The sequence below is a fragment of the Haplochromis burtoni genome, unplaced genomic scaffold (assembly GCF_018398535.1).
Source record: "Haplochromis burtoni strain Fernald_Lab_line unplaced genomic scaffold, NCSU_Asbu1 Contig_585, whole genome shotgun sequence".
NCBI classification, from domain to species: Eukaryota; Metazoa; Chordata; class Actinopteri; order Cichliformes; family Cichlidae; genus Haplochromis; species Haplochromis burtoni.
The window spans coordinates 532-26,248 of NW_024582946.1; the positions used below are offsets into that span (position 1 = coordinate 532).

At 39.7% G+C, this 25,717-nt stretch overlaps 1 protein-coding gene across 4 annotated transcripts; it reads left to right on the top strand.

Annotated features, from left to right (window-relative positions):
* Positions 1 to 295: 295 nt before the first annotated feature.
* LOC102292048 (golgin subfamily A member 7) lies at positions 296 to 20,079 on the top strand. 4 transcript variants are annotated; one of them, XM_005948836.2, is made up of 6 exons: positions 296 to 369; positions 2,611 to 2,736; positions 7,137 to 7,289; positions 10,824 to 10,925; positions 13,321 to 13,373; positions 18,070 to 20,079. In XM_005948836.2, exons 1-5 carry the CDS (start codon positions 361 to 363, stop codon positions 13,360 to 13,362), a joined length of 432 nt encoding a protein of 143 aa, XP_005948898.1. In that variant the 5' UTR covers positions 296 to 360; the 3' UTR covers positions 13,363 to 13,373; positions 18,070 to 20,079. The 4 variants fall into 4 exon arrangements, with proteins under 4 accessions (XP_005948898.1, XP_005948899.1, XP_014185260.1 ...); XM_005948837.2 differs by having other exon boundaries at positions 18,073 to 20,079; XM_014329774.2 differs by lacking the exon at positions 10,824 to 10,925 and having other exon boundaries at positions 13,309 to 13,373.
* Positions 20,080 to 25,717: the final 5,638 nt, after the last annotated feature.

Sequence of the window (25,717 nt, forward strand, 5' to 3'; positions counted from 1 at the left end):
AACTGAAGAAGCTTCTCAGATGAGAGGTGAACGTCTTCAGACGCTTTTCTTTCCAAGCTCCTTAGACTACAGAATAGATGGTTTTGAATACCAACATATGTTAAAATAAAAGGAATACATTTGCTGAAAGGGTATAAAATAGCTAAGATACGATAAGAGAGTGGACAATCAATAGTTTGTTTGTCACATAACAAGTTATTTACAACTACAAAGACTTTTATTTGAATATACATCCTTTCAGGGTGGCCTCCTCGATAACGTCCTGCTATATACTCCGGTACAATAGGTGGCGGTATAAACCTGGCTCATAGGCTAGTCGTCCACGAGTGAAACCAAAGAAGAAATAAGGCAGTATTCACCATGGCAGAGGTAAGTTAACTGTGATTTAAACCCTCATTTTTACATGTCTGCGGTGTGATAATAGTTTATTGCTGTTGAGTTGCCCGGGAGTGTGTTTAACAAAGAAACAAAGGGAACGTGGACCGGTGTTAACCTGCCAGCTCACTGGCTGGAAGCTAAGTTGTCTGGCCAGTGTTTACGTCTAGTAGCGCCTCTCCTAACAAGCTAGCAGTAGATCGACGCACATATCCAGAAACTGCGTAATTTAACCAAGCAGAGCTGTGCGTATAAACTAAAGATAAAGCTGGCTGGGTTTGATTTGCTTATATGTGCTAAATGATACACAGTTTCTCAGAGAATGGTGATAATGTCAAGATGATGACACGATTGTGCTGCCATAATCCAGCAGTAAACCAGCACTGAGCAGTCCAAAGAAGGAAGACATGCCCTAACATAGAAAGGAAACATTTTCAGCAAACACTTAACATGTGTTCGTAACATGTTTGGTATAAGTAGCTTATGGTAATGAAAGGTCACATAACCACGTACTGTTGAGGCCATAAATACTGGGAGAGTTGTCATATATTCTTCCGGCTCTGAGTTTCAGGACAGCAAATACTTTGGCATCAGGTATCTGCTGATTTCTTCATTTTTAGGAAGACACCGGGAACGGTTCTTTTATGTGAAAGGCAGGATTACACTTTGGTATCTGCTGTTGTCTGCAACACAGATGAGTGGTCAGTCCGGTTGTACTTTTCAGATCTGCTTGAAGTACCTTAATGATGCGTAGATGGTGTTATTGTGAAAAACAGAGCAGGAATGTGGGCACGTTCAGATCACCCTGACCCAAGCACACATTCATGGCAACATCAGGCTCGGCATTCTTATCTAATTTGTAAAATAAAATAAAACAAAACAAAACAAATAAATGACAATGGGACCGGGATAAATACAGCGAAAAAATAAAGATAGGTTTACGTTATTTATTTAGTTTAGTCAGTTTGAGTCTTTCCCAAGTCTCACAGTTCATGAACTTCCTCAAACACACTGTCATGGGGGGAGTGGAGCCGAGTAAAAGCTAAGAACTGTTAAATTTAATTTAATGAGAGCGACAGAGAGAGAAAGAAGCTGATGAGGACTAAGAGAGTTACTGTTAACACACGGTAATTAGTGGATAATAGCTAACATAATGGTTGTGACTTCAGTATAAGAAAGAAAAATCAGCAGTCGTGAGGACAACAGACATTAGCTGATGACCCCCCCCCCCCCCCCCACTCACCCAACCACCACACCACACACACCACACACAACACACGCACAACACACACACACACACATCACACACACAATACAAAAGTTTATACAGTCAATTGTAACTTTACTTCTGTTATCAGATTAATTGTTCACAGCTTTGGAAGAGGCAATAATGAAAACATTTTATAGAAGATATTGAATTTGTATTGCTGCTGTAATTAATACAAAAAGCAAACATAAGAAATCCATTAACAATCCAGTTAATGACTAGTTTTGCCTGTAAAATGAATAAACAAAACAGCTGGCTTGCTCAACTCTAAAAAGCTTAAACAGTTTAATGGCTGCTAAAAACGCCACATGAAAAATGTTAAAATCTATCAAAAATGTTTTGAAGTTTCGCTGGATTCACATCCGCAAAGAAGACTATTACAAAGCAATGGTTCTGTCCTGACATTTGTATGGAATCATTCTGGAGACGATGTCTTATCCGTGTTATTGGTTTTGAACATACCACAGCAAAATTAAATAAAGCTCGACCCACGACTGTTGACGCTTGGAAAATCTTCTCATCCAGAGTTATCTCCTGGAAGAGGCAATAATTGGTTTTAACTTTGTGTTTTTGTGTCTTTTCTTTGCTGTCCCTATGCCTTGTTTGCTAATGTTTGCTTTGCTACTGCAGTTTACAGTTGTGCTGTATATGTCTGTACCCCCCCCCCCCAAACCCGTTTTAAATCAATAAAATGTTGATCACAAAATGTTATTGAAGTCACTGAAAACTCTAAATTTGTGCCTAAAAATATTCAGAATGTGTCACAGGTACAAATAAGCTCCTTAACTGTTTATTATTATTATTATTATTATTATTATTATTATTATTATTATTATTATTTTATTTTACAGGCTGCATATCAGTTGTACAGTTTATGGATTTCTGCACTTCTAAACTAAACCTGGCTGCTGTGTATTAGGTGTATTGTAGTGTGGCCATATTTCAATGGTTACCTTGTCTTTCCACAGACTCACAGCTTGCAGGACATGAGGCAGCAGGCTGCCATCACTGCCAAAGTCTTCATTCAGAGAGATTACTCCAGTGGCACCATGTGCCAGTTCCAGACCAAGTTCCCCTCTGAGCTGGAGAACAGGGTAGGTCTTGCTACTCCACGGTGTTTCTAAACATGACTTCAGCTGCTTAAACGGATGACTTATGTTTCCACAACCTGTGCATATTATCCATACTGGGGAGTGTAGAAGCACTATTTTGTCACTAGCAACAAAAGAACACAGCTGGGTGTGAACATGGAGCCAAAACATGGAACAGCAGGATCGTCAACAGCAGCCTGCTGGATTTTGTCCTTATGCGACCTAGTGGAGGTGGGCTAAAAGGAGGAGTAGGCTGCAGAGACTGAATAGGAACAGGCTGCACACCACATTAAAGCCGGTGGCAGCACCAACAGTTCAGAGTTTGCAGGACAGAGAGCTGCACTTTTAAAAATGGTCGTACCACATGAAAAGAGCAGTTTCACATCACTTAAATCGCTCGCTGGTGGTTTATTGGCACTTCCCTCTGGGCTGGGTGGTCTACCATGTTTTTCCTGTAGGATTCAGTTTTCTCTCTCTCACACACACACACACACAGATACACACTCAGACACAGAACAGCTGGACAAAGTAAAGAATGGATTTCCTCTGGGAAGTATATGCTTAAGTCCCCATCATAAAAAAGATTTTCTGGTATATATTTTTAATGATCTACTGTAATTCCAGTTTATGAAATATGCAGTATAAAACCAAACCATTAAGTGGTTATATAATTTTTGGACATTAATTTATGCCATTCTTTGAAGATGTTTGCTTTAATAAAGCCTTATATTCTTTGAGGCTAGTTTATTGCTCCAGTGCCTGATTTCTGCCATAGTTACCCTTGTTTTGTGCAAGTTAGCTCTAAACTTTTCCTTATTGCAAGCAGTTGTCATAGACTGGGATTTACTATTTGCATTAAGTAATAAAGAAAGATTTGTTTGTGTAGCACCTTTTAAAACTACAAAAAACAGAAAGTTGGCTGACTTGACTCCCAGGGTAACGTTTCTGCTATATGGGATCCTCATTTTTTTGGCTGTGGTGCACATTATTAAAGCCTCGTTCTTGCCAACTGTGAAGTCAGCATAGGCCCCATAACCGTTTGTACTGGTGGTTGAGCGATGATGGACTTGCAGCATTCTTCTTTTGAATGATCAGTGTACCTGTTTGGTGAAAAAACGAATAGATGGATTTGAAAGCAGAGCAATCACCAAGTTTACTTCTAAACTGAAGGTCAAAGGGGTTTAAATTTACAACTTCCTCTGCTTGGTATCAACTGCATCTGGTCGAACTAAATGAATTCTAGGTATTTCTAAACAACATCGAGGAAGTCACATCTGGCTAGCCATCGCACAATTGACCTCCAGTGACCGTGATGAATAAATATTCAAATGTTTCTCCTTAGTTTTTAAGTTTATTATTCTGATGTTTCTGATGTTTTATTTATATCCATATACTCATGTGTTTATCACTGTTTGTACTGTTATGGAACCTCTACTGATTGAACTGCTGCCTGTCATGCCAGAAGACTCTTGCAAAACAGATTTTAAATCTCAAGAGTCCCATTTTTCTGGTGAAGTAAATATCATTTTAAGAAAAAGCAAATGGCACATCGAAAGTCCAGTGTGAGAAAGTTTGCCAGTCAGATCAATGGGAGGAATGGGAAACAATACAGCTGACGATGGTGGGCTCAGAAGACGTAGGTGTTTTGCGTGTAGCGTGTTGGGTGTCACTGTGCCAAAATTGGGCACAGTCTCTTTTAAAACCTTTTCTTTTACCTCTGTGAGGTCTGACAGACTACATGTTGTTCCCCAATCCATCCTGCCTCCTTGCAAATCATCTATCAGTTACACAGGCAACATTACTGAGTTTTGCTTTGCCGTTATTGTTGTGTACAGCTTAACAGCAGAAAGAAAACTGAGCAGAACTGTGCTCATTTCGGTCAACCTAAGAGAACTAAAGGAACTGTCATGCAAGACCCCCAAAATTCCAACTCATTAGTCTTTCTGTTGGGATATCGTGAGTTCTCCCAAATGAAGATGTACAAGTAGTGTGCAAAGTCCTCGAGCCACCGTTCATTTCTTTATATTTTATTTTGCAAGAAAATCTGGCTCCTTAGATTGTTTTAAAAATTGGTTTTGAGCAATAGTTCTCCAGGACTTCTGAAAGCATTTCAATGTTTTTCTTTGGACACTGACTGCTTTTTAGCTCATTTTCAGTCAAGTCTTCGTACCTGATCATTTTTAGAGGGACATTTTTTGTTAAACTGCTCAACACTGACCTTTGAATCATTCATGTGTAAAAAAAGACAACTAACTTGAGGGTGCCTTGAGGAATTTGGATAAAATAGACGTGTCAGCCCTAAAAAGATGAAAAGTATCTGAAAGTCATGTCCTTAAGAAAAATAAGAAAAATCATCAGGTACCTGACACAGGACCTGAGAGATGCATCTGGTCCTTCAGCTGATCCAGCTATTGTTCACTGAAGCCTCCTCAGAAATGGTCTCAGTGGAAGAATGACAGTCAAGAAGCGTCCTTAGGGAAGCCAAACGGGGTCCTGAAGATTCAATTTAAAAAGTATGTTAAAGCTTGTGTAATAGAGTGATGAAGAATAAAGGTGGGCATACCAAATATTGACTTTCAAGCTGTATACAGTTATACAGATTTTCCGTGCATGTTTGCATGTTTTAATAAATCGCTGCAACTATTTCCCCTTTTTGTAGCAAAATATGAAGAAATGACAGCTTTGCTCAAGACTTTAGCACAGAACTGTAGGTTTTCATCCATCATGATGGATGATGATCATGAATAGATGTACTTACTCTATTTATTGGATTTAAACATGCTGGAGGCTGGGTTACCTAAACCGTGGTCATTAGAGTCAAACCTTGAGATTGTGTTTGTGGATTTGAGATTTTTGAAGTAAGCAAGCAAGACCATCGAATCTTTGATCGGAGTGTAGCAGTCAAGCAGTCTTTTTTTTTGTTTTTTCCATTTCCATCTTCTCAGGTCTCTTTTCTGTCTGAATGCTTGTTGAAACTAGTGCCGACGAACTGGGAAAGCACTCGGACTTCTAAATGTATTTGGCAGCTTGCTTGCCAAACCATTCAAAGGGTTTTTCATTAATTGACTCTTCCTTCCTCTCTTCCTTAATTGGATTTGTAAACCCCGTTCACCGTTGTGCTCTCATCTAACATCTCAAGAACAGTGATGGGCACATCACACGTAATGGAAAGATGGGCACTCAGAGAAGTGGGGTTTTAGTTGCAGCCTCTGAATTGGTGAATTTAAAGAGAAACAGAGGCTCTCAGGGTTTTTTCTTACATAGAGAAATTTTTTGGCACTCCCCAAAAAAACATGCAAACCTATTCTTGTAGCCCAGCCAGCATAAAATCCAGAGCTTGTAAACAGCCAGTCCAACAAATGACAGATGTTGAAAAGCCTCCCTGGTGAGAAAATTGTAAATGTGATGGTTGGAAAGGAGGACTCTGAAACGGAACTTTATAATTTGTAAATGCAGTTCTTACAGTACATTTTTACCATGTAACTCATGTTTACTCCTGTCAGTGATGGGGTTTTTTTCTTTGCAGAAGATGGAACACAGCTCAGTGTGTTTCATCACGTAGGGCTTGTGTGTAATGTCTTTACTAATGGACAGAATAACCAGAGAAATGCATAGGTTTCAACAGAGTCATTGCAGGCAGGCTGACAGCACTTACTGCAGTGTATAGTCGCCACCGACCCCTGGCTCTGGTTGGTGAGTAACAAACACCTCTAAGACCGCTAATATCTTGGCGCCTTTTGTTGGATACTTCAGACAGAGGGAAAGAAAAACTTGGAGGGTTTTCAGAGGTTCAGGAGGCCCTTGGCTGGTTTCTAGTCTAGTCTGGTCGGAAGCACCATCATTTCCCCTTAGTATCACAGAAGCTTCTTGGATACTAGCATGTGACTAGTGTCAACACCCCAGTGAAAAAAGGCCTGTGAAACCAGCAATTCACCACACTCTGACAGCTTTCCCTTTGGTAAGCATACATTCAATGAATTCTCAGTATTCTTGTATCCCAAAGGCTGTCTAAAGGATACCAAAATGCGGCGGTGTCTTTATCTTACTTTGTGCCACTGGAGAAGGAGAAATATTCCAGAACTGCGTGTGTCCTGCTTTCACCGCGTTTGTCCCATCTGTTATTAAGTGGAAACATTTATGGAGCACACGGCCAAGGTATCCGAGTCATTTCAGGAGGTGTTTACAAATGCAGGAAGGAAGCCCAGTATTCCCTTGATATATGACCGGTCCAAGAAAATTCAGCTCCTCATTTATCTAGAAATGGAAAGAATGGAAGAAAATGATCTGGTGCTAAGGAGATTGTGTTTCCACTCAGATATCCTAAACACACTCACACTACTAATCAAATTTACGCCTGGCTCTGGGCCTCGATTTTAACCCTCTTGTCTTTCCTCGTATTTCAGATCGACAAACAGCAGTTTGAGGAAACTGTGAGGGCGCTGAACAACATGTACGCTGAGGCCGAGAAACTGGGTAGCCAGTCATATATTGAAGGCTGTCTGGCCTGCCTCACAGCATACACCGTCTTCCTGTGTATGGAGACGCACTATGAGAAGGTAGGATTTCTTTGAATATAATGGTACTGAATACATCAAAACTGAGTTTTGAAGCACCATGACAAATAGGCTTGTGAAGATGTTTTGTAACTCGATGTTCTTTGGAGTTTTAATAAATATGGGTTTTTATAAATCCTTTGTGTTTTTATTTGGAAAATCCTTTATTGTGAAACATGAAAACATTTAACATAAGAGTGATGGGAATAAATTATTTAGCAAAAAAAAATAAATGGTGTATACAAAAACTGTTCACATGTATTGAGTTTTCAACATTGAAATTTAATCTACGCATAAAAATGTCTTGATGCATCCTCAATCATCCAGGTAAGTAAATCTCCAAAAGTTGATTCTGTTCATCTGGACGTAGCGGTTTCAGTGGGAGAAACGTTTCATCACTCATCCAAGTGACTGCTTCAGTCTCAGTAGACTGCAGGTTTCACCAATCTTATAGGTTATAGGGTATAGGTTTCCCCAGCCCATTGTTCCTTCAGTGGGCTGGTTTCAGTCATTATGCAAATGTACTGTTTATAATGTACTGTCCAGATGAACGCAATCAACTTTTGGAGATACGCATAAAAATGTACAGGTGTTTTGGCTATGCCTCCTTTAAAGCATAACTGATATGGATTTTTATGATACTAATAAATCCTGATTTAAAATATTATATATGGCTTTTTTTTTTTTTTCAATCAATTTTCAATCAACAGTCTTATACAAAAATTGTCGTTAAAATAAGTTGTACTGTGTAAATTTGTTCAAATGTTGGCTGGCTGGGTCTAATGGTGCTTGGATGATTTAAAAGTAATTTCGACAGTGTTTAAAGTATCTGCCTTCGGTCCCCGCCTGGTGTTTAAATAGCTGCCAAGAAGCAATGCACGTAGAAGAAATATAAAGAAATTCAAATTGTTAGAAGTACTCCATGTTGGATAAAACAAGGAAAGGGAGCTGCAGGGATCGTGTGTGTCTGTGTCTTGTCACGTTAGAGAAAGCAGTTCTTCTGTTTCCCCAACTCTGATGTGTTGGAATGGAAAAAGTGATGCAGCCACAGAAAATTCATAATCTGGAAGGATTATTCTATCAACATGAAGCTTTTTGAATTTTCTCATTAAAAAGTTGTCTTCAGCTAATTTAAATGTGGAATTTGACCCGCCTGTTTTCCAGTAAAAACTTGTGGAAGATTTCCACTTGTGTTGGGAGCATCTTCATTGGTTTGCAGTAATGGACTGCAGGGCCTTTTTATTTGGAATTAAACTGCTCGGAGGGTTGATCAGTGATGGGTCTCAGTGAAGTGGGTGAGTAAAGTTGAGTATTTACAGAAAGGTATTTTACTATAATCAAGACTTGTTTTTTTAAAAAAAAAAAAAAAAAGAATAAAGACATAAAGGGAAAAAAAGTCTGACTCAAAAAATGATTGGCTTCACAACACTTTGCAGCTGTAGATCTAAAGTGGACTCCTTTGTAAGCACCCCTATGGAAGCAGAAGTCAAGAAACTGAGAGTTTCTGAGTATTTAGAAGTTCTTTTCTTCAGTGATTCTGGTAAGCACTGCTGCGTACTCTATAGGCCAGTATGAGCCCACATATCCGCTCAGATGTTTCTGCAAAGCCCTGCTGTGTGTGTAATTTGTCTTGTCATGTTGTTGTCAACACCTTCTCCTCTTCCAAGCTCCTGTGACAGCAGAGTGAGGTTCCACCTCCAACGCTGCTGGAAAGATGAAGTATGCCTGAATTGTTTGAATCAAAAACCTCTCATCCTCTAAAATCATTGGGAATATATGAAGATATAATTTGTCATATTCAAAAGTGCATTCAGGTTTTGTTCAGGCTCTTATAAAACAGATACGTTTCTTCAAAGTTTTCATTGATCATGTAAAAATGAAAGCCAGCTATCAAAGATTTTTTTGATGCCAGCTTAGAGGAAAACTTCTGAGAAATAGAACAGTGTCAGATTTAAACATATCGAATAACTTCAAAACAGTTCGAAACTTTTGGATACAGAAAGTAAGGATGGGTATTGATAAGATTTTCATGATTCTGATTCCATTTTCGATTCTGTTTAACAATTCAATTCTTTATCGATTCTATTTTTTTTATTTTTTTTTATTTTTTAAAGGAGAACACTAAGGTCGATTAGCTTAGAACTTTGTTTTATATCTTCTCTTTGAACAAGATAGAAATTTAGGAGTAACATGGCCTTACAAACCCAACAGTGAGATCTTAAGAGATCCACAGCCCCTTCAATGGGGTGTCACAGGGTCCCCGGGGAAAAAAATTGTAAATGTAAAATAATAAAATAAATATTCTCCTGTAGCAATAACGAAGTATAACATAAACTGTTCTGTAGCAATTACACAAGAATATCCAGTAATGTCCCTGCCTACAATTAAACACATTCACTTACCAAAGTGAAATCGGGGGCATCTGCTGTGGTAAATGGGTGCAAGCCTTTGACCACAAACTTAGTCACTGCTCGGTGACATTCGTCTATCCTGGCCTGAAAGGAGACGCTACTGGTAGACTGCAGCGAGAACTGCCAGCATCTGAGCCAGACTCTGTCTGTCTCTCTCATCATGGTCACCTAAATGCACAGTAATGGCAGGTTTTGTAATAAGGCAGATCGCACTAACATAATATGCACTGTTAGTTGATTATTTACCTGCCACATTAACGGGAGAGGATGTGCAAACGTTACCGCTGCTGCTGGGTTGAGATTCACGAGTCCGGAGCGGAATTAAAAACACGACATTCATTTTAAGGTTATCGCGTGTTTTGTGAGCAAATGCTTTTGCATATTCGTAGTGTTTCCTCCCTTCAATGAAATATCCACTTTGCAAGTATTGCAAGTTGTCCTGTCGTCATTCGTTCTTGTAAAGTATAACCAAACTTTTGAGCGTTTGAGCCGCCATGTTTCCTGCCACCACACTAATCTACTAGTGACCACAGGATTTGTGAAAAGGTTTTCAGTGCAGCCAAGTATAAACTCATTTGCTACCAATTTCTGTCGAAAATGTACTGTTTATGTACTGAATGCTAGACACAGAACATTGCATTTTCTTGCATTTGTTTGATGCACATAGAATGGAGTTTGTTTAAAGGTTTCTATCACTATTTGAAATTTAAGAGTGAATAAAGAGGAGAGCACATATTGTGTTATTCAGTCCAGACTTACAGACATCAACAACTGTGTACTGTATTAGGTGCTCATAGACATGTTTTGGTCCAAAAGTAAGGTTGGATATTCAGTCCAGTTCAGGCCTGAACGCAGTAAGACTAAAGCCAAACTTTGAGGCTTTACCTTGGCCTCCAAGTGTTCCTCTCAGTTTATTCTAGCACTTGTAGTCACAATAATAGTTGCCTCAAGGCACTTATGTTTAATGCAAGTAGCTGCATACTAACATTCTACTTACTTAGCACCCAGTACGCTTGGTATTACATGCAGACCTTGACAGGATCTCTTATTTGGCTACCGATTTTCAGTCTGTAGTTGCTTTGAGTATTAAAGTGCTTTCTCTTTTCTCTTTTTTTTTTTTTTTTAGGTTTTGAAGAAAATTGCTAAGTACATTCAGGAACAGAATGACAAGATCTATGCACCGCGAGGCCTACTGCTCACTGACCCCATCGAGAGAGGCCTGCGGGTCGTATCCTATAATTTTGTGTCAATACAAACAGAACAAATCGAGCATTTTTCAGTTCTTTTCTTTCTAATTAGAGCACACAGTAGATGAAAAAGAGGAACCTTATACTCAGATTGCTAACAAACAAAATCAAAACACAGTTAAGGCTAAATGGCACTATGTTTTTACAAGAAAACTAGTCTTGTGCAAGAATGAGGATGTACGGGAAAGGGGAATTGCAGTGAATAGTTTGGCGAACTTTAACTTGTTAAACATACACTGAGATCATGAAATGTGAATGTAATCGGACCACATCTTAAGCAGAACAAGGAGCTTTCACAATGACCTAATAGATGTAGTGATTTACAGGCCTTCCACCCCCACTAACTGCTGGATGAAAATGGAAAGCAGCAGTCACAGGCAACTTACAGGAAATCCAGCACTGTGTAGGGATAACCTGTAAAAACACCAGATAAAAGTTAGTATGTAATCTATAGCATCTGTGCACCAACATCCTGCCTGTCTTAGCGTATGCATGTGTGGGGTGACTCAACATCCCAATTAATTGCAACTGGGCAGCAATAGGAGATTAGGGATAACAAAATATGACCAAAATCGTTACCAGCTGAGCTTTGTTCCCAGTCCTGCTTATGATTTTATAGTTTTGACAGTGATCTGGATTTTTTCGCCAGCACTGTCAAGAGCTGCGCTGACTTTGGCACGCGAACACTGGGAGATTGACAGGAATGCCTCACCTTTAACATTTGAGCCGTTGAAACCTGATCGTATTTGTAACTGTCTAGTACGTCTGCTTCATTTTACCATCTGGACTCTGAAAATGTACCGTTTTCCTCTAGTAGCAAGGGGTTGAGAGTTGCTGTGACTATTGACAGTGGTTTGCTGCCACCACAACTGCACCCTTGAAAAATCAAAAGCTACTGCTATCCAGACCCCCTACTTTTTTATAACACAGGAACACAACACTATGAGAACTGCTGGTGTTAAAATAACATGAAGTTAAAGTGTCGTCCGATGGGGATTGATGTCAGGCTACTATGTGCTACTGGGATGGCTGTAATTAGCCATGATGTCAATTTATCAATTGTCTTGAATTCTGCTTTTCCGACAGTTTATCTGTTCCACCCTTCACGTATACGCTTCAGCCACAACATTTAAACAGTCGAAGTAAATAAATAACATTTGTTCTGATATGCAGTGTTGCGCTTTTGAACCCTTGGGTCACAGCATTTATGTGGGTGTTGCTTTGACAAGTACCACCCACATTAGCTTTGTTCCAGACCAAGCAAACTCTTTAATGACAGCTTTCCTCAGCAGGACAGCGCTACATTCACATACAAGAGTCTCCAAACTTCCCACATCCCAATCTGAGGAAGCATTACAGTGATGTGCCTTACTAAGCACGATCCACTGAGGTCACACATTAACACTTCAGGCTCAGAGGATCGGTTGTTAAAATCACTGACGACAGTCAGTGGTGGGTACTACGTTAATGAGAAGTGCCCATTAACAGAATAAAGCAAAAAATCTCAGAAGATGCCTACAAATACATTTTTGTTTAAATCTCAACTAGCAGGGTGTTTGACTCCTTTAGCAAGGCCATGCTGTACTGACATTTTCAGTGCTAATCTGACACTGATGAAACTGGCATAGTAAAAATACTACGCTGTCTACTGAAAGTTTTTAGAGTGAGTTTGTAATTATTACTTACTTAAATGCTTTGGTTTTGAGCACTCATTTAAAATTGGCTTTCATTCAATAAGGAAAAACAACACAAGAAAGAAACTGTGTCCAAGGGCTTTGACTACATTTGTTATGAAAGATTTAACAGTCTTTAAACTTTAAACTGGAGTTAGAATGGATAATTAAACGAAATGGTTAGTAAACCCTTTGATATTTTCTGTTTCTGCATAAGACAAAAGAACATGAAAGATTCATGAGATTTTCCTAAAGATAGGAAAAGACAACTTAATTTAAAAAAAGAAGAAAAGAAATGTCTGTGTCCTTGAAACATCTCTGTGCCGCTCCTCTTTTCCTGCTGGCTGGCATAAGTAATGTTTTCCATTCCATAGCCTTTGACCCTGACATTATTAAACAGTCCAAAATGCCGGGTAAGAAGTTGAGATGGAAAATCTCACTGATGAACTTGTCAGTGTGATAGAGGTAGCTACAGTCAAAACTTGTACCTTTTAGTTGACACAAAAACATGGAAAGACGGAAAAAAAACAAGAGCATTGATAAACAGTTTTTAGTGTGTGTGTGTGTGTGTGTGTGTGTGTTTGTGTGTGTGTGTGTGTGTTGTGTGTGTGTGTGTGTGTGTGTTGGAGAGAGAGAATTAAAATTTGAATTCGATGTATCCACACTTGCTTCAGCTGCATTTCCTTGACAGAGTCCCATCAAGGTTGAAATCACCATCTTTGAAGACAGAAGCCTGACGAGATAAAAGCTAACATGGTGAGTCTCATAATTAGAAATTTCACACATAAAGAGGACTTTGGCCCTGTTACAGATTTAATGATGCTCTGGTTTTACAGCATGCTGATACATTTCCCAGCTATGAAACCCAAAGGGTTGGAGTCAAAGAGCAGTAATGAAAGGGACTTCTCTCCCCATATGTGCTACAGTTCTCATGCAGAATGCTTGTGCTGTAAAAAAAAAAAAAAAATCCCACATCAAAGTGTAATGTGAGTAATATCAGCGCCATGAGAGCAGTTTCATAAAGCTTCTAATGGAGAATTCTGCTTATTTTATGACTTCAGGTTTTGTCATATATTCACTGAGGGATTTATGTGCTCACTGTCCAGAGCACATGCATGAGCCAAACCCCGCCACTGAACCAGAAAAGAGAAAACGTGCCCTTTCAGCACCAAAGCAATCTCCTTGCTGTTACATTTCCTTAACTCAGTGTAATCAAACAATTATCACATTCTACTTAAAATGGCCAATTTCCTTGTTTACTTTTCTGGCCAATGGGTTCCTACCACATTTGTGTCTGGAGAAAGTGGGCGAGGGCTGTTAGGCTTCAGTTCGAGAGCAGGCTTTTGATCTGCTGAAAATAAGCTTGAAAACTAATTAGAAAGCAAAACTTACAGCTGTAATATGATGGGAAAAACCCCTAAAACAAAACAGACTAATATGGAGTGCTATATTGTCATAAACTCACTTTATTTATTGACTCAAAGTCAAAAATGACCTTTGCTGCTATTCTTGATGTTGTCATCTATGCCAAATAAACCCGTTCAAAAAGGCCTTTTTCAGGGAACACAAAATGGGTTTATTTTAAAGCTGTTCTGCAGCAGTGCAGGTTGATCAAGCCTTGAAAGCTGGTGCTACTTTGAGGATTTGGACTTTAAAAGATTTGGAATATATTTTGTTCTATAAATGAATTCCATGATTTCTTTTTTTAACTCCCAACTGCTTATTTGTACTATGCTTTCATTTCAGAGTCCAACAAGATATTAAACTGCATAATATTCAATAAAAAAGTGGAAAAATTGGGGTTTTCTAAAACTTTTAACTGATAGGGGAGCTCAGTAAAATATAGAAAAGTGAAGAGCTCAACAAATCAGTCCAATACTTAAATGTAATAAAGTAAGAAGCTTAGCAGACAATTAAATGCCGACACCAAACACTGTATGGAACAAGATGACATGACAAGATCAGAAGTGGATCCTTGATGTAAGGATTATATGTTTTAAGAAATTAACTGTCCACCCCCATCTGCTTCTGCTGGAGGTTTCTTCCTGTTAAAAGGCAGTTTTTCCTTCCCACTGTTGCCAAGTGTTTGCTCATAGGTTTTTGCTACATAAATAAAATTAAATTTTTGCCGCATGGCAAAGTAGGCAGTAGTTAAAATCCACCGATTCTGTGTATTTTGAGAAACAGGACCTCTTTAATGGATCGTGTTACTATAAGATTATAATGAAAGCTATCAGATGTTAAAGACAGACTTGGGCATTTATTTAATTAAAATCAATAACTAGAGTTCCTAAAAGGTTTTTCTAGCTTGCCTTTAATTTATTTTCATGTAATTGATTTATTTATTTTTTGTGTGTACCTCATAATAAGTAGGTATGGAAACCTTTCCTGGTCCTTTACTTCACTGGGAGTAAATCACTGTTATGTTTAGCTGCACTTTAAAGCATTGCTGTTGTTTTTCAGTCAGCGGCACTCCACACTGACTGTAAATTTATGGCTTAGTATGACAACTACTCATTCACTTTGTTTTAGTAATGTTGAGACAGTCAACAGAATGAGCACTTTGCTGCTTCTGTTGTAGATTTTCTGAGTTTACACCTGAAAATGGCCAGCTCAAATAGACATGGATAGACATCATCAGCAGGTTTTCTTGTTTGTTGGCAACAATCAAATGGTGCAGTGTTTAAAAACCAAGCTCAGATTACTCATACACGACACACAATGTCCTGCATTACATCTTTAAGCTTGTCCTTTGATTTTATTACACTGGAAATGAAACCTAATGAGAACCAAGTGTTAGAGGAAGCTACTAATAATCCACTGCTTAAAATATGATGGCGTGTCAGTGATTTGCAAGATATTTTTCAAGGAAATCTGTTCCAGCAAATGAAATTTTCTCCTCATTTATCCGGTTGTAAAATTAGTTTCATAAAGAGCACTCTCAGCAGCAATCATTCCACTGCACTGATTTTTCTACCCAACAGCTCACCTTATATTCTTAATGCTAAGACCCTTTGACACAGTGCACTATGATCATCAACCACAGATGGCTTTTGGATATCTGCCGGTCTTCCCCACTGGCAGACGCCCTAAGAGCTCATCCCATAAATAGTTTCTTTCTTTCTTACAGTAAATCCTTTCTTTTTTTCCCTCATGTGTGGAGAGATGAATAAGACAGGGAAGCTCATTGAGGGATATGTTGGGTTCAAATCATACTGAAAAGTACTTTGTATAGAGTTTGGACTGGACCCAGTCCTGCACTGATGCATAGACATTACCATGAGGATGAGTATGACATACAAAGTAAATGTTTTACCAGGAAAATGTTGCACTTGGCAGTATTTGAGATACCATAGACCCCTCTGGATGGATAAACTATTGCACTAATACAGCAGTGATGCATACAGGGATTAATCTTCTCATCTGAAATTCCAGTGAGTGCCTCCATACATATACATGTCCTGTTAAGGAATGTAAACCCAGGATTTTTATAAGTAGCTGTTGATAGAAAAGTGCATTGGAGCTTTGCCAGTGTCAAAGACGGAAACCACAGGCAGCAAGCAGACTAGCGGATGGATTTTCTCTGTGTGTTCTCAGAGGTTTTAAGCCTCTTCATTCTGCAGTTTCCTTCTACTGTGTCCTCCAGGCTTATATCGGTCTCATTTAGTCATATTGGCCAGTGAATTTTCACAGTATTTATCTTCATCTACTGCATGAAACTTCCTCACCTTTACTATGTGAATATCCGTCCATCCATCCATCCATCCTCTTCTGCTGATTAGTAAGGTTGCGGGGAGGCTAGAACCTATCCCAGCTACCATTGGGCGAGAGGCAGGATACACCCTGCACAGGTCGCCAGTCTGAACATCCATCGTTTAAAAAAACTAAACTAAACTTAAATAAAAGTCATGTGATCTGTTGCATTTGTGATAACCAAGAATTATCACCTGAATACGAGGTAGTATCGTAAAAAGTTCATTATTTGTAATATAAATGAGCCACTGAAAACAAACAGGTGTTGTCTGTTTATCCAGGAGAACAGCAGGACTCATCAACTCTATAGGCATACTTATAAGAAATGACACAAGGGGAAATCGTCTTTTGTATTATGTTAAAACAGATGAACTGAACAAAACTAGCAAAGGATACAACTCTACCAGCATCTGAATAATGTCTGGCTTTATAGCTACCTAGGTTTCCATAACTTGAGTTGCTAACTCTGACACTTGATGCTAGGCAAGTAATGTACGCCAGACTTATGAGCCTTTTTATTGACAGGCACAGGTGATAAAGTTAGAAGATGGCTGAAACTCATAAATGATGCCTCTGTTTGTTGCACATAATCCTTTGATTTATTGTAACACTGGAAAAATTACAGATTAAAACAGATTTAAGTGCTGGATTCTTCTAGAAATGAAAGTATAAGTAAACAGTTATAGTCTTACACATTTTTAAACTTATTATTCAAAACTTAAAAATGAAAAATGTATCAAGAACACCAGACCCTTCTTTTCCCGGCCCTATTTTCTATCCTAATTGTAGTGGATTTTTAGCTGCTGTGAGCCTCCCGGTGAAGGTCTGAGCAGCATGATGGATCGGCCTCCAGTGGGATGAGTTCACTGTAGAAAAACAGGCTTGGCGTGCACAGCTGCTGACTCCTGAGTATCCATTCAGAGGCAGGTGGTGCCAAGTCGGTGTCCTGGCAACTCATCCAGGAGACGTTCTGCTCCTGATAAGGTGTCGCTTGGCTCTGTGTACGAACAGCACAGCACGTCAGCAAACCTGTAAATTAGTCTGCACACATGAGAGTATTTAATGTCAGCAGAGAACATTTTGGACAAGGTGAGAACAAGAATGGTATCCATCATTAGATCTCCTCATTGTCTGAAATTGGAGGCTTTTTTTCTCTCCTGCCAAGAAATTTATTTACAAGCTGAAGGAAAATATCATTTTGACTCGCGTGTCACTTCCTGAGTTTCTGCAGCCCATGTGAATCATCCTGAGAACATTTCCTGAACAGCAGCACGCTACATTATGTTTATACCTGCTTTATACGTCACTAACAGAACCCCACCTGTGTCTGACACCATATACTTTTATATAACCAAAGACATTTTTGTTTATATGACATACATATTCACCACAGCAACAATGTGATGCTTTTAACCTTATGAAAGCAGCCTGGAAGACCTTCTGTGACTACAGAAGTGAAAAAGAGCCAGACTAACTTGACTTCAACCTTTGACTTTCAGTTTTTACGTTAATATCCATCCACTCATGTTCCCAAATGACATGAGGCTAAGTTATTCGCTGCTCACACCGCAGCAGTGAATCTGGCCTGGAGCTACACCACACCCATACACTGTATCTATTTTTTAAATATAACCCAGAAGAATTGACATAATGCTCAGTCAGTGTGTCATGTGATTAACTGATGTCACTGTTTCTGCAGCAGCTGTTGGGCTGCGCGGAGCTGCAGGGTCTACAGCATTCCGTCAGCGGAGCACACCTCCCCCGAGGAATTCCGAGGCCTGGAGCCTTAATACTGCGTCTCTACAATCTGTCATCACTGTCATATGCATGTTCCATTCACATGACTAGGTTTGAGATGTTGTGCCTCACAGGTTTTAGCATTATTTCTTGCCTTTCTGTCACCATTGATGAGGCCGGTATCAAAGTGTTATATGCTTGTATTCAGCTGACACCCATGTCCTCCTAAAAGAAAATTACCTTCCCATTCAGCTAAAATGCATTATTAATCTGGTTTCATGGGAAGTGTTGTTTTTTTTAACTTTTGTCCTTGTTTAGGCGCTAAACTACTATGTCTACTGAAGAAGTAGCTCAGGATCTGAAATATGAAGCAAATTCAGATGTGCCTTAAATCTGCACTCTAACGGCCTGCAGGGGGCGGCGACTCTGGCTGCAAAAATAAGCCTGACTGTAAGGAATACAAAGGAGAGATGAGCCTGCTGCTCACTTGTTTTAAACACTTTCCTGACGAATCACGCCAAATATTAAATAATGCAATCTGATTTTTATTTTGTAATTGAATTTTAGTCCCATTTTGGGTCAAAGAAGATGAGGTTATTCTTTATGCTGCAGCTACCTTGTGTTTGCTACCATGAGAGCGTGGAGTGAGCTAAGTTTCCTGTCAGTAAAAATTCATGGGCCCTCAAACTGGACAGTACAGTGGCCACTGTTTTCCATCTTTAACCAGTTTTGGCCCATCTGGTCACCTAAGATGGAAAGCAAGACTAGTACCCACATATATGTGAACATGAGTGTTTGTTTCCCTTGAACCACAGTAGAATGCAGTTTAGTTGTATGGAAAGAACATTTTTAGGAGTACATGCGTTTAGCTGGACTAAAAGGATTTATATCTTGGAGAGATTCAGAATTTATTAACATTCTTTAAGCCATTATATTTTGGACGATAAATATTTTTAATGATATTTGTGGGGACTCTGACCTTTTATATATGCCTGTCCTTTTTAGAAGGTCCTTTTTAAACAATAAAGCTGACAAACAGGGTAACTCATTTTTATGACGCTATGGAACAGCCACACTGTAAGGAAGGCAGTTGTTATCAGTGCCGCATCCCTGAGCTCCCTCTTTGCTTGCTTTATTTTTGCTGGTGCGGTTTTTTTGGGTGCATGGTATTTTAATCAGCATGTTTCCCCATCAGTTTTCAGGTTATAATTTCCAGCTCTTGACATTCTAGTCAGTCCCAGATTAAAATTTTACTGTATGTCTCATGGTTGATTTAAGAGATTCTTTTGTGTGTGAAACAAAACTTGTGCCTGCTCGGTATTTAAGCATGTCATACTGTAAATGCACCTCCTCGAATCATGGTTCGTTTTCTTTGAAGACTATACATAATGTTTGGTGACTACTTTTTATTTTTTGACTCGCATTCAATAAGTGTATACTTTAATCATATCTTGTGAGCTTGCCTTTGACTGAAGTATTAAAAGTGCTCTTGTTAGTTGACCTTGAATGTTTTCTGTGAGAATCTCCAGGTATTAGACAGTAACTACATCTCAGTCCTGCTAATCTGTAAAGTTCTTCAGAGACCGTGTGACTTGTTTTGTTCACTTTCTGCTTACACACTGAAATCTAACACTACGATTCTTACTCTGAGGAGAACCTCAGTGCTGTTTGTGTTAACAAACCTTACCAAAGGTTGAACAGCATGTACAGCTGATTGTGTTTCTCTTGTGAATGTAGTCTGACAGAAGCAGCTTGTAAAAAAGTGTATGTACAAGTAATGACCTTTGAATGCCATCAGTAACAAAGATTTTTAATTTTTGTAAATAAATGTTTCTTTAATTTTTTTTAGTTAGTCATTTATTTATCGTATACATAATTAAAACTCAGCTGATTTAACTTTTCTCAGTTGAAATCAAGATCCTAAATTAACCTTGAAATTGTACGCTTACAAATAAATCCTGTAAATATTTTACACCATGCTTTCTTCTGTGGTTATTTGGCTTATTTTGGGTATTTTTTTTTTCTCTTACCCGTATAGCATGTGGCCTGCTCAACACACTGAGCTAAAGCACCTCCCGTTATTTGGGAAGTGCTTTAGCTTATTTGATTTGAATTTATAAGAGGAGTATTTAGGTCACTTAAGAGTTTAAAAAAAAAAAAAAAAAAGCAACAAAGGGCTGAAAAATGAATCCAGGACAAGTGCCAAAAATGGCCCTTTCTCTATTGACCACATGAAGGTGTCTCCAGAAGTGAGTCAAACCATTTTTTGGAAAGTTTAGCTCAATTTCACTAGCCCACCCAGACCTGTGGTATCAAGAACACACTTAAATTGGACCCGTCTGACAAAAACATCTCAAAAAGCAACACATTTTGCTATGATCTAAAGAAATTCAGAAACAAAATCTTTCAATATCTCAGCCTGGAAAGGGTTATGAAGCCATCTCGAAGGACTCCAGTGAACCATGGTGATTAATCGTTCACAAGTGAACAAAAATACTCCAGAGACACAACAACTCATCCAAGAGGTCACAAAAGAACCCAGAACAAGATGTAAAGAATTACCTCAATGAAGGTCAGAGGTTTTTTTAAATGAAGTAGAAAGAGAGTGAGCAGAAATTCCATCCATGGGAGAGTTCCAAGGTGAAAGCTACTGTTGGCCAAAAGAAGACTTAGGCTCGGCTCATTAATAATAAAAAAAAAAAAACATGGCCACGGTTTCCATAGCTGAACGGCTACATCCAAGCCTCACATCACCAAGCGAAGTGTTGCATGCAGTGGTTTAAACAATGCCACCACCGGACTCTAGAGCACTGAGATGTGTTCTCTGGAGTCTGGCAATTTGAATGAGTCTATGTTTGAATGAGAACCTTCACAGACTCTATGTTTGTAACCAGAAGGCAATTGAACTTGTGACAATTGTAAAGAATGGTGGAGGGAGGATTATGGTTTTGGCTTGTTTTTCAGGAGTTAGGCTCAGGGCCTTAGTTCCAGTGAAAGGAACTCTTAACGTTACAGCATCCAAAAACATTTTGGACAATTTCATGTTCCCAACTTTGTGGGAACTGTTTGAAAATGGCCCCTCACTGCTCCAACATGACTACAGACCAGTGTACAAAGCAAGGTCCAAAGATGAGTGAGTTTGGTGTGGAAGAACTTGACTGGCCTACACAGAGTCCTGACCTCAACCTGACAGAACACCTTTGGGATGAATTAGGGCAGAGACTACTAGCCAGACCTTCTCAACATCGGTGTCTGAGCTCACAAATGTCAAAAAATGTCCACAGACACACTCCTACTACCTACTCCTACCTTGTGAAAAGCCTTCCCAGAAGAGTTGAAGCTGTTATAGCTGCACAGGGTAAGCTGACATCACACTAAACCCTATGGATTAATAATGTGATGTTACTCACATTCATATTACCAGTGAAGCACTGCACTGAAGCACATTCTTTAAACTAAGGTTTTGGTTGTGTAACTTGTCAGCTGCAGAGGTTTTTGCATTGCTGCCAGTCCCACCCAAACACCTCTGTGTCAATGGGAGACTTTTTTCATTGCAGGTTGTTTGTTGTTGTGTGGTAGTTAGTGCTGTTGCCTCATAGCAAGGTCCTGCGTTCAGTTCCACCATCAGGCCAGGCCATGTGTGGAGTTTGCATGGGTTCTCTCTGGGTACTCTGGCCTCCTCCCACAATCCAAAGACATGCAGTTTGTAGTGTTAGGTTAAGTGATGATTCTAAATTAACCATATGTGTGACTGGCTGTCTGTATCTATGTGTTAGCGACAGACCTGTCCAGGGTGTACCCTGCCTCTTGCCCTAAAGACAGCTGGGATAGGCTCTGGCGACCCTGAATTGTATAAGTGGAAGAGAAGGGATGGAGGTTGTTTGTTGTTGCGTAAATATCCAAATGAATACTGGTTTATACAAGGGATGTCACTTTGTTGCCTTTACAGTGCATCTCCGTGTTTAAAAATCCCATGAGAGAGAGAGTGAGTGAGTGAGTGAGTGAGTGAGTGAGTGAGTGAGTGAGTGAGTGAGTGAGTGAGTGAGTGAGTGAGTGAGTGTGTGTGTGTGTGTGTGTGTGTGTGTGTGTGTGTGTGTGTGTGTGTGTGTGTGTGTGCGCGCGCCAGACTCTAAACCTGATTGGCTTCCCTTCAGGAAGCTGGGTGGTGTCTGGTCCTCTTTCTGTGTGATTGAACTGCTCCTCACTTTAAGGTCCAGCATAATAGACTACCCAAACAGAGAAATGTCTGGCTTCACTCTAGGATCTATAGCTAATGTCCTACAACAGAGAAAGACGTCCAAATATTAAGACTGCATAAAGAGTTGGGGCAGCTTATACTGCCTTGCTTCTAAATAACTGTGCCTATGACAGATGTAATTCATTGGGTTTGTGGTTTATTGGATGTTTTCTGGCAGAAACTTCATAATTGGGCTTTACTGTAAACATCTCCACCCCCTTTCTGCCTGTGGGTGATGGGCTAAGATCTGTCTGTGGCAGATGGGGAAACAGGATTGTTTGGTATGTCGATGCACCATCCTGATTTGATTTATTGAAACAAGCTTTGGCTACTTCTTCCCACAGTGCAGAAACATTAAAACGTGTTGGTTAGCAGAAGTGGACACAGAAAATGACCTGTAGGTATCTCATATGGGCAGGGCTTGTCACTCTGTCCTAGGCTTCCTGCCAGTACTCCTTCAGCAGAGAAAAACACACCTGGACACAGACACTGACTGTAAATCATTTCTACCGCTTCTTCTGCAGATAAATGCTGTAATGTGGGCTTTACTCCACATGAGGTCAGTGTTGTACTACTGCACAGGCTTTGGTTAAACAGTGCCTGCTGCAGTATTTAAACTGACCCCTACACTACAGGGATCCAGTGAGTCTTCAGTGCTACAGGGTTATTTTGCATGGTTTCTGATATAAATGCATTCTGACTGATCACTTTTATCCTGTAATTAAACTTTTCAATCATGCTGGCAGTCCTTAAACAAGTATTCTGTCCCTGTCCACAGGACACAATGACTCACTGAATGAGTTGGTGACTGTGAATTAACATGAATCATATGTTATGACTTTCTCCCTCTCCTCATCTCCAACCTGTGGCAACAAATAGCTGCCCCTAAGTAAGCCCCTCCTTAGTTATGCAGCAGATTTCTTCATTGGAAAAGAGTTTTTCCTTCTCACAGTCACCAAGAGTTTGCTTAAAGGGGGTCATCTGATTGCTGTTGGGTTTATTTTCTCTGTTATTGTAGGGTCTTTATGTTACAATATAAAACAGTCTTTCTATCGCCTGTTGTTTGGTGCTATATAAATAAAATGAATTTGAATCGAATTGAATTGACCTCACAGTCACCATATCTCAACCCAGGCTTATATCCTAATATCTGTTAAACACAGTAATGATGGTGCATCAAGGACAATGTGGCTTTAAGTAGCTTGCCAACAAACATTTTGACTCTACTCATGCCAGCCTACCTTTGAAATTGGTGGGCAACAACACTTCTCCCATAAGTGTTCCGTTAAGAACACACAAAGGAGTCCCAGAAAATATCCTCCAACCATTACACCTCTACTAGCAGACTGGACCACTGATACAAGGCAGGATGTATCCATGCTGTTTACACCAGATTTGGACCCTGCCATCTCAGTGTTGCAGCAGAAATAGAGGCTCATCAGAGCAGGAAACATATTTTCAATCTTCTGCCGTCCAATTTTGGTGAGCCAGTGTAAATTGCTGCCTCACTTTTCTTGTTTTTGGCTGAGAGTGGAACAAACAACAATGCCCCGTTCAGTGTGCCTTATATCACCTTGTTTCCCATTCTGTCGCTTGGTTTGAACTTCAGCAGGTTTTCTTGATCATGTTATGCATAAATTGCTGCCATTTTATTGGCTGATTATATATTTGCAATAGCACACAGTTAAAGAAGTAGAGCTCATAAAGTAGCAGTTTAGTATATGTCAAGCAGCTCTCTGCACTGCAATAATCAAAACATCAAATGAGGTAATGTCTTTGGAAAAATCATGTTAATCTCTCCAATAGTTCACGAGAATCAATACCAAGAACCAGGAAGCTCTTGTGGTTGTGCTGTCTTTTCCTTGAAACCCACAGGTTGATTCCCCAGACATGGGTTAAGTCCAGTCCTAAACTATATATTTTTATTTTAAACTTTTTAAACTATAGCTAAATTGGGAAAATTAAAAATTTGAAGGTACCTTCACAACACTTACAAATGTTTAGTTATTTAACCCTTTAGCAACTAATCTAAAGTTATCTTACAATAAGTAATCTTACTATACCTACCCTAGCTACCTTTATGTCACCCACTGGTCTCTGAAGGCCTCTTTTAAATTCTGGGAACTAACGTTTCTGCCATTGCCATCATGGTTAGAAAAAGCAGATGCGACAAAGAAGGTTTGGTCCGACTCTCAAAGCAAAGGTGCATTAGCTAACAACTTGTGATTGACAGGTCGTTAGCTAATAAGTCTCCATTTTGCAAGATAATATGACCAAGATCTACAAAATAGATAACGTTTTAATTGAGCCCATAAACTCAGAAAGAGTTAACAGATCTGGGTCAAATCAGGAAGTTGTTTTCCCAAATATCTCCAAAGGTTGATTCGGTTCATCTGGACGTAGTGTTTTCAGTGGGAGAAACGTTTCATCACTCATCCAAGTGACTTCTTCAATCTCAGCTGACTGCAGGTTTCTCCAATCTTATAAAGAGTCAGTGGTCGTTGATCAATGGTCATTAGAATTTGCATAATCATGATGAAGGAACAGCTGGCCCAGGATGTGAGTGGGCGTTAAGGCGTCTGGGAAGGGATCTCAAAACTGGATTATAAACTGGATTTCAAACCATCTGTCCTCTCACTCCTCTGTTGAAAGAGGAGTGAGAGGACAGATGGTTTGAAAGAGGAGTGAAAGAAGCCATCTATGTCCACTGTGAGCGACCATCTTTGAACAGAGGCGGGGGTTTACGACACCAACTCTCTGCCATCTATAATCCAGTTTTGAGATCCCTTCCCAGACGCCTTAACGCCCACTCACATCCTGGGCCAGCTGACCTCAAGAATTCGCATGATAAGGTGGGGCCAGGTTTCACAATGAGCTCACCCGAAACTCTGGCTGATTGGGACCCATGCCCAGTTTCACACCTTGGCTCAGGCGATTAGAGGATCATCAGGGGGTCCTTTTGTCCCTCTGTGGGGGGTTACTCCCACTAGGTTTATATCTGGGACTCCCCACCATTTGACCTTAGAACTGAAGAAGCTTCTCGGATGAGAGGCGAAACGTCTTCAAGCAACTTAAAGAAGTCCAGACGCTTTTCTTTGCAAGCTCCTTTGACTACGATGACCTGGATGACTGAGAACCTTCACAGACATACTCCCAGCCCATTGTTCCTTCAGTGCGCTGGTTTCAGTCATTATGCAAATGTACTGTTTATAAGATTGGGGAAACCTGCAGTCAGCTGAGACTGAAGAAGTCACTTGGATGAGTGACGAAACGTTTCTCCCACTGAAAACACTACGTCCAGATGAACAGAATCAACCTTTGGAGATTTACTTACCTGGATGATTGAGGATGCATCAAGATGTTTTCCCATATA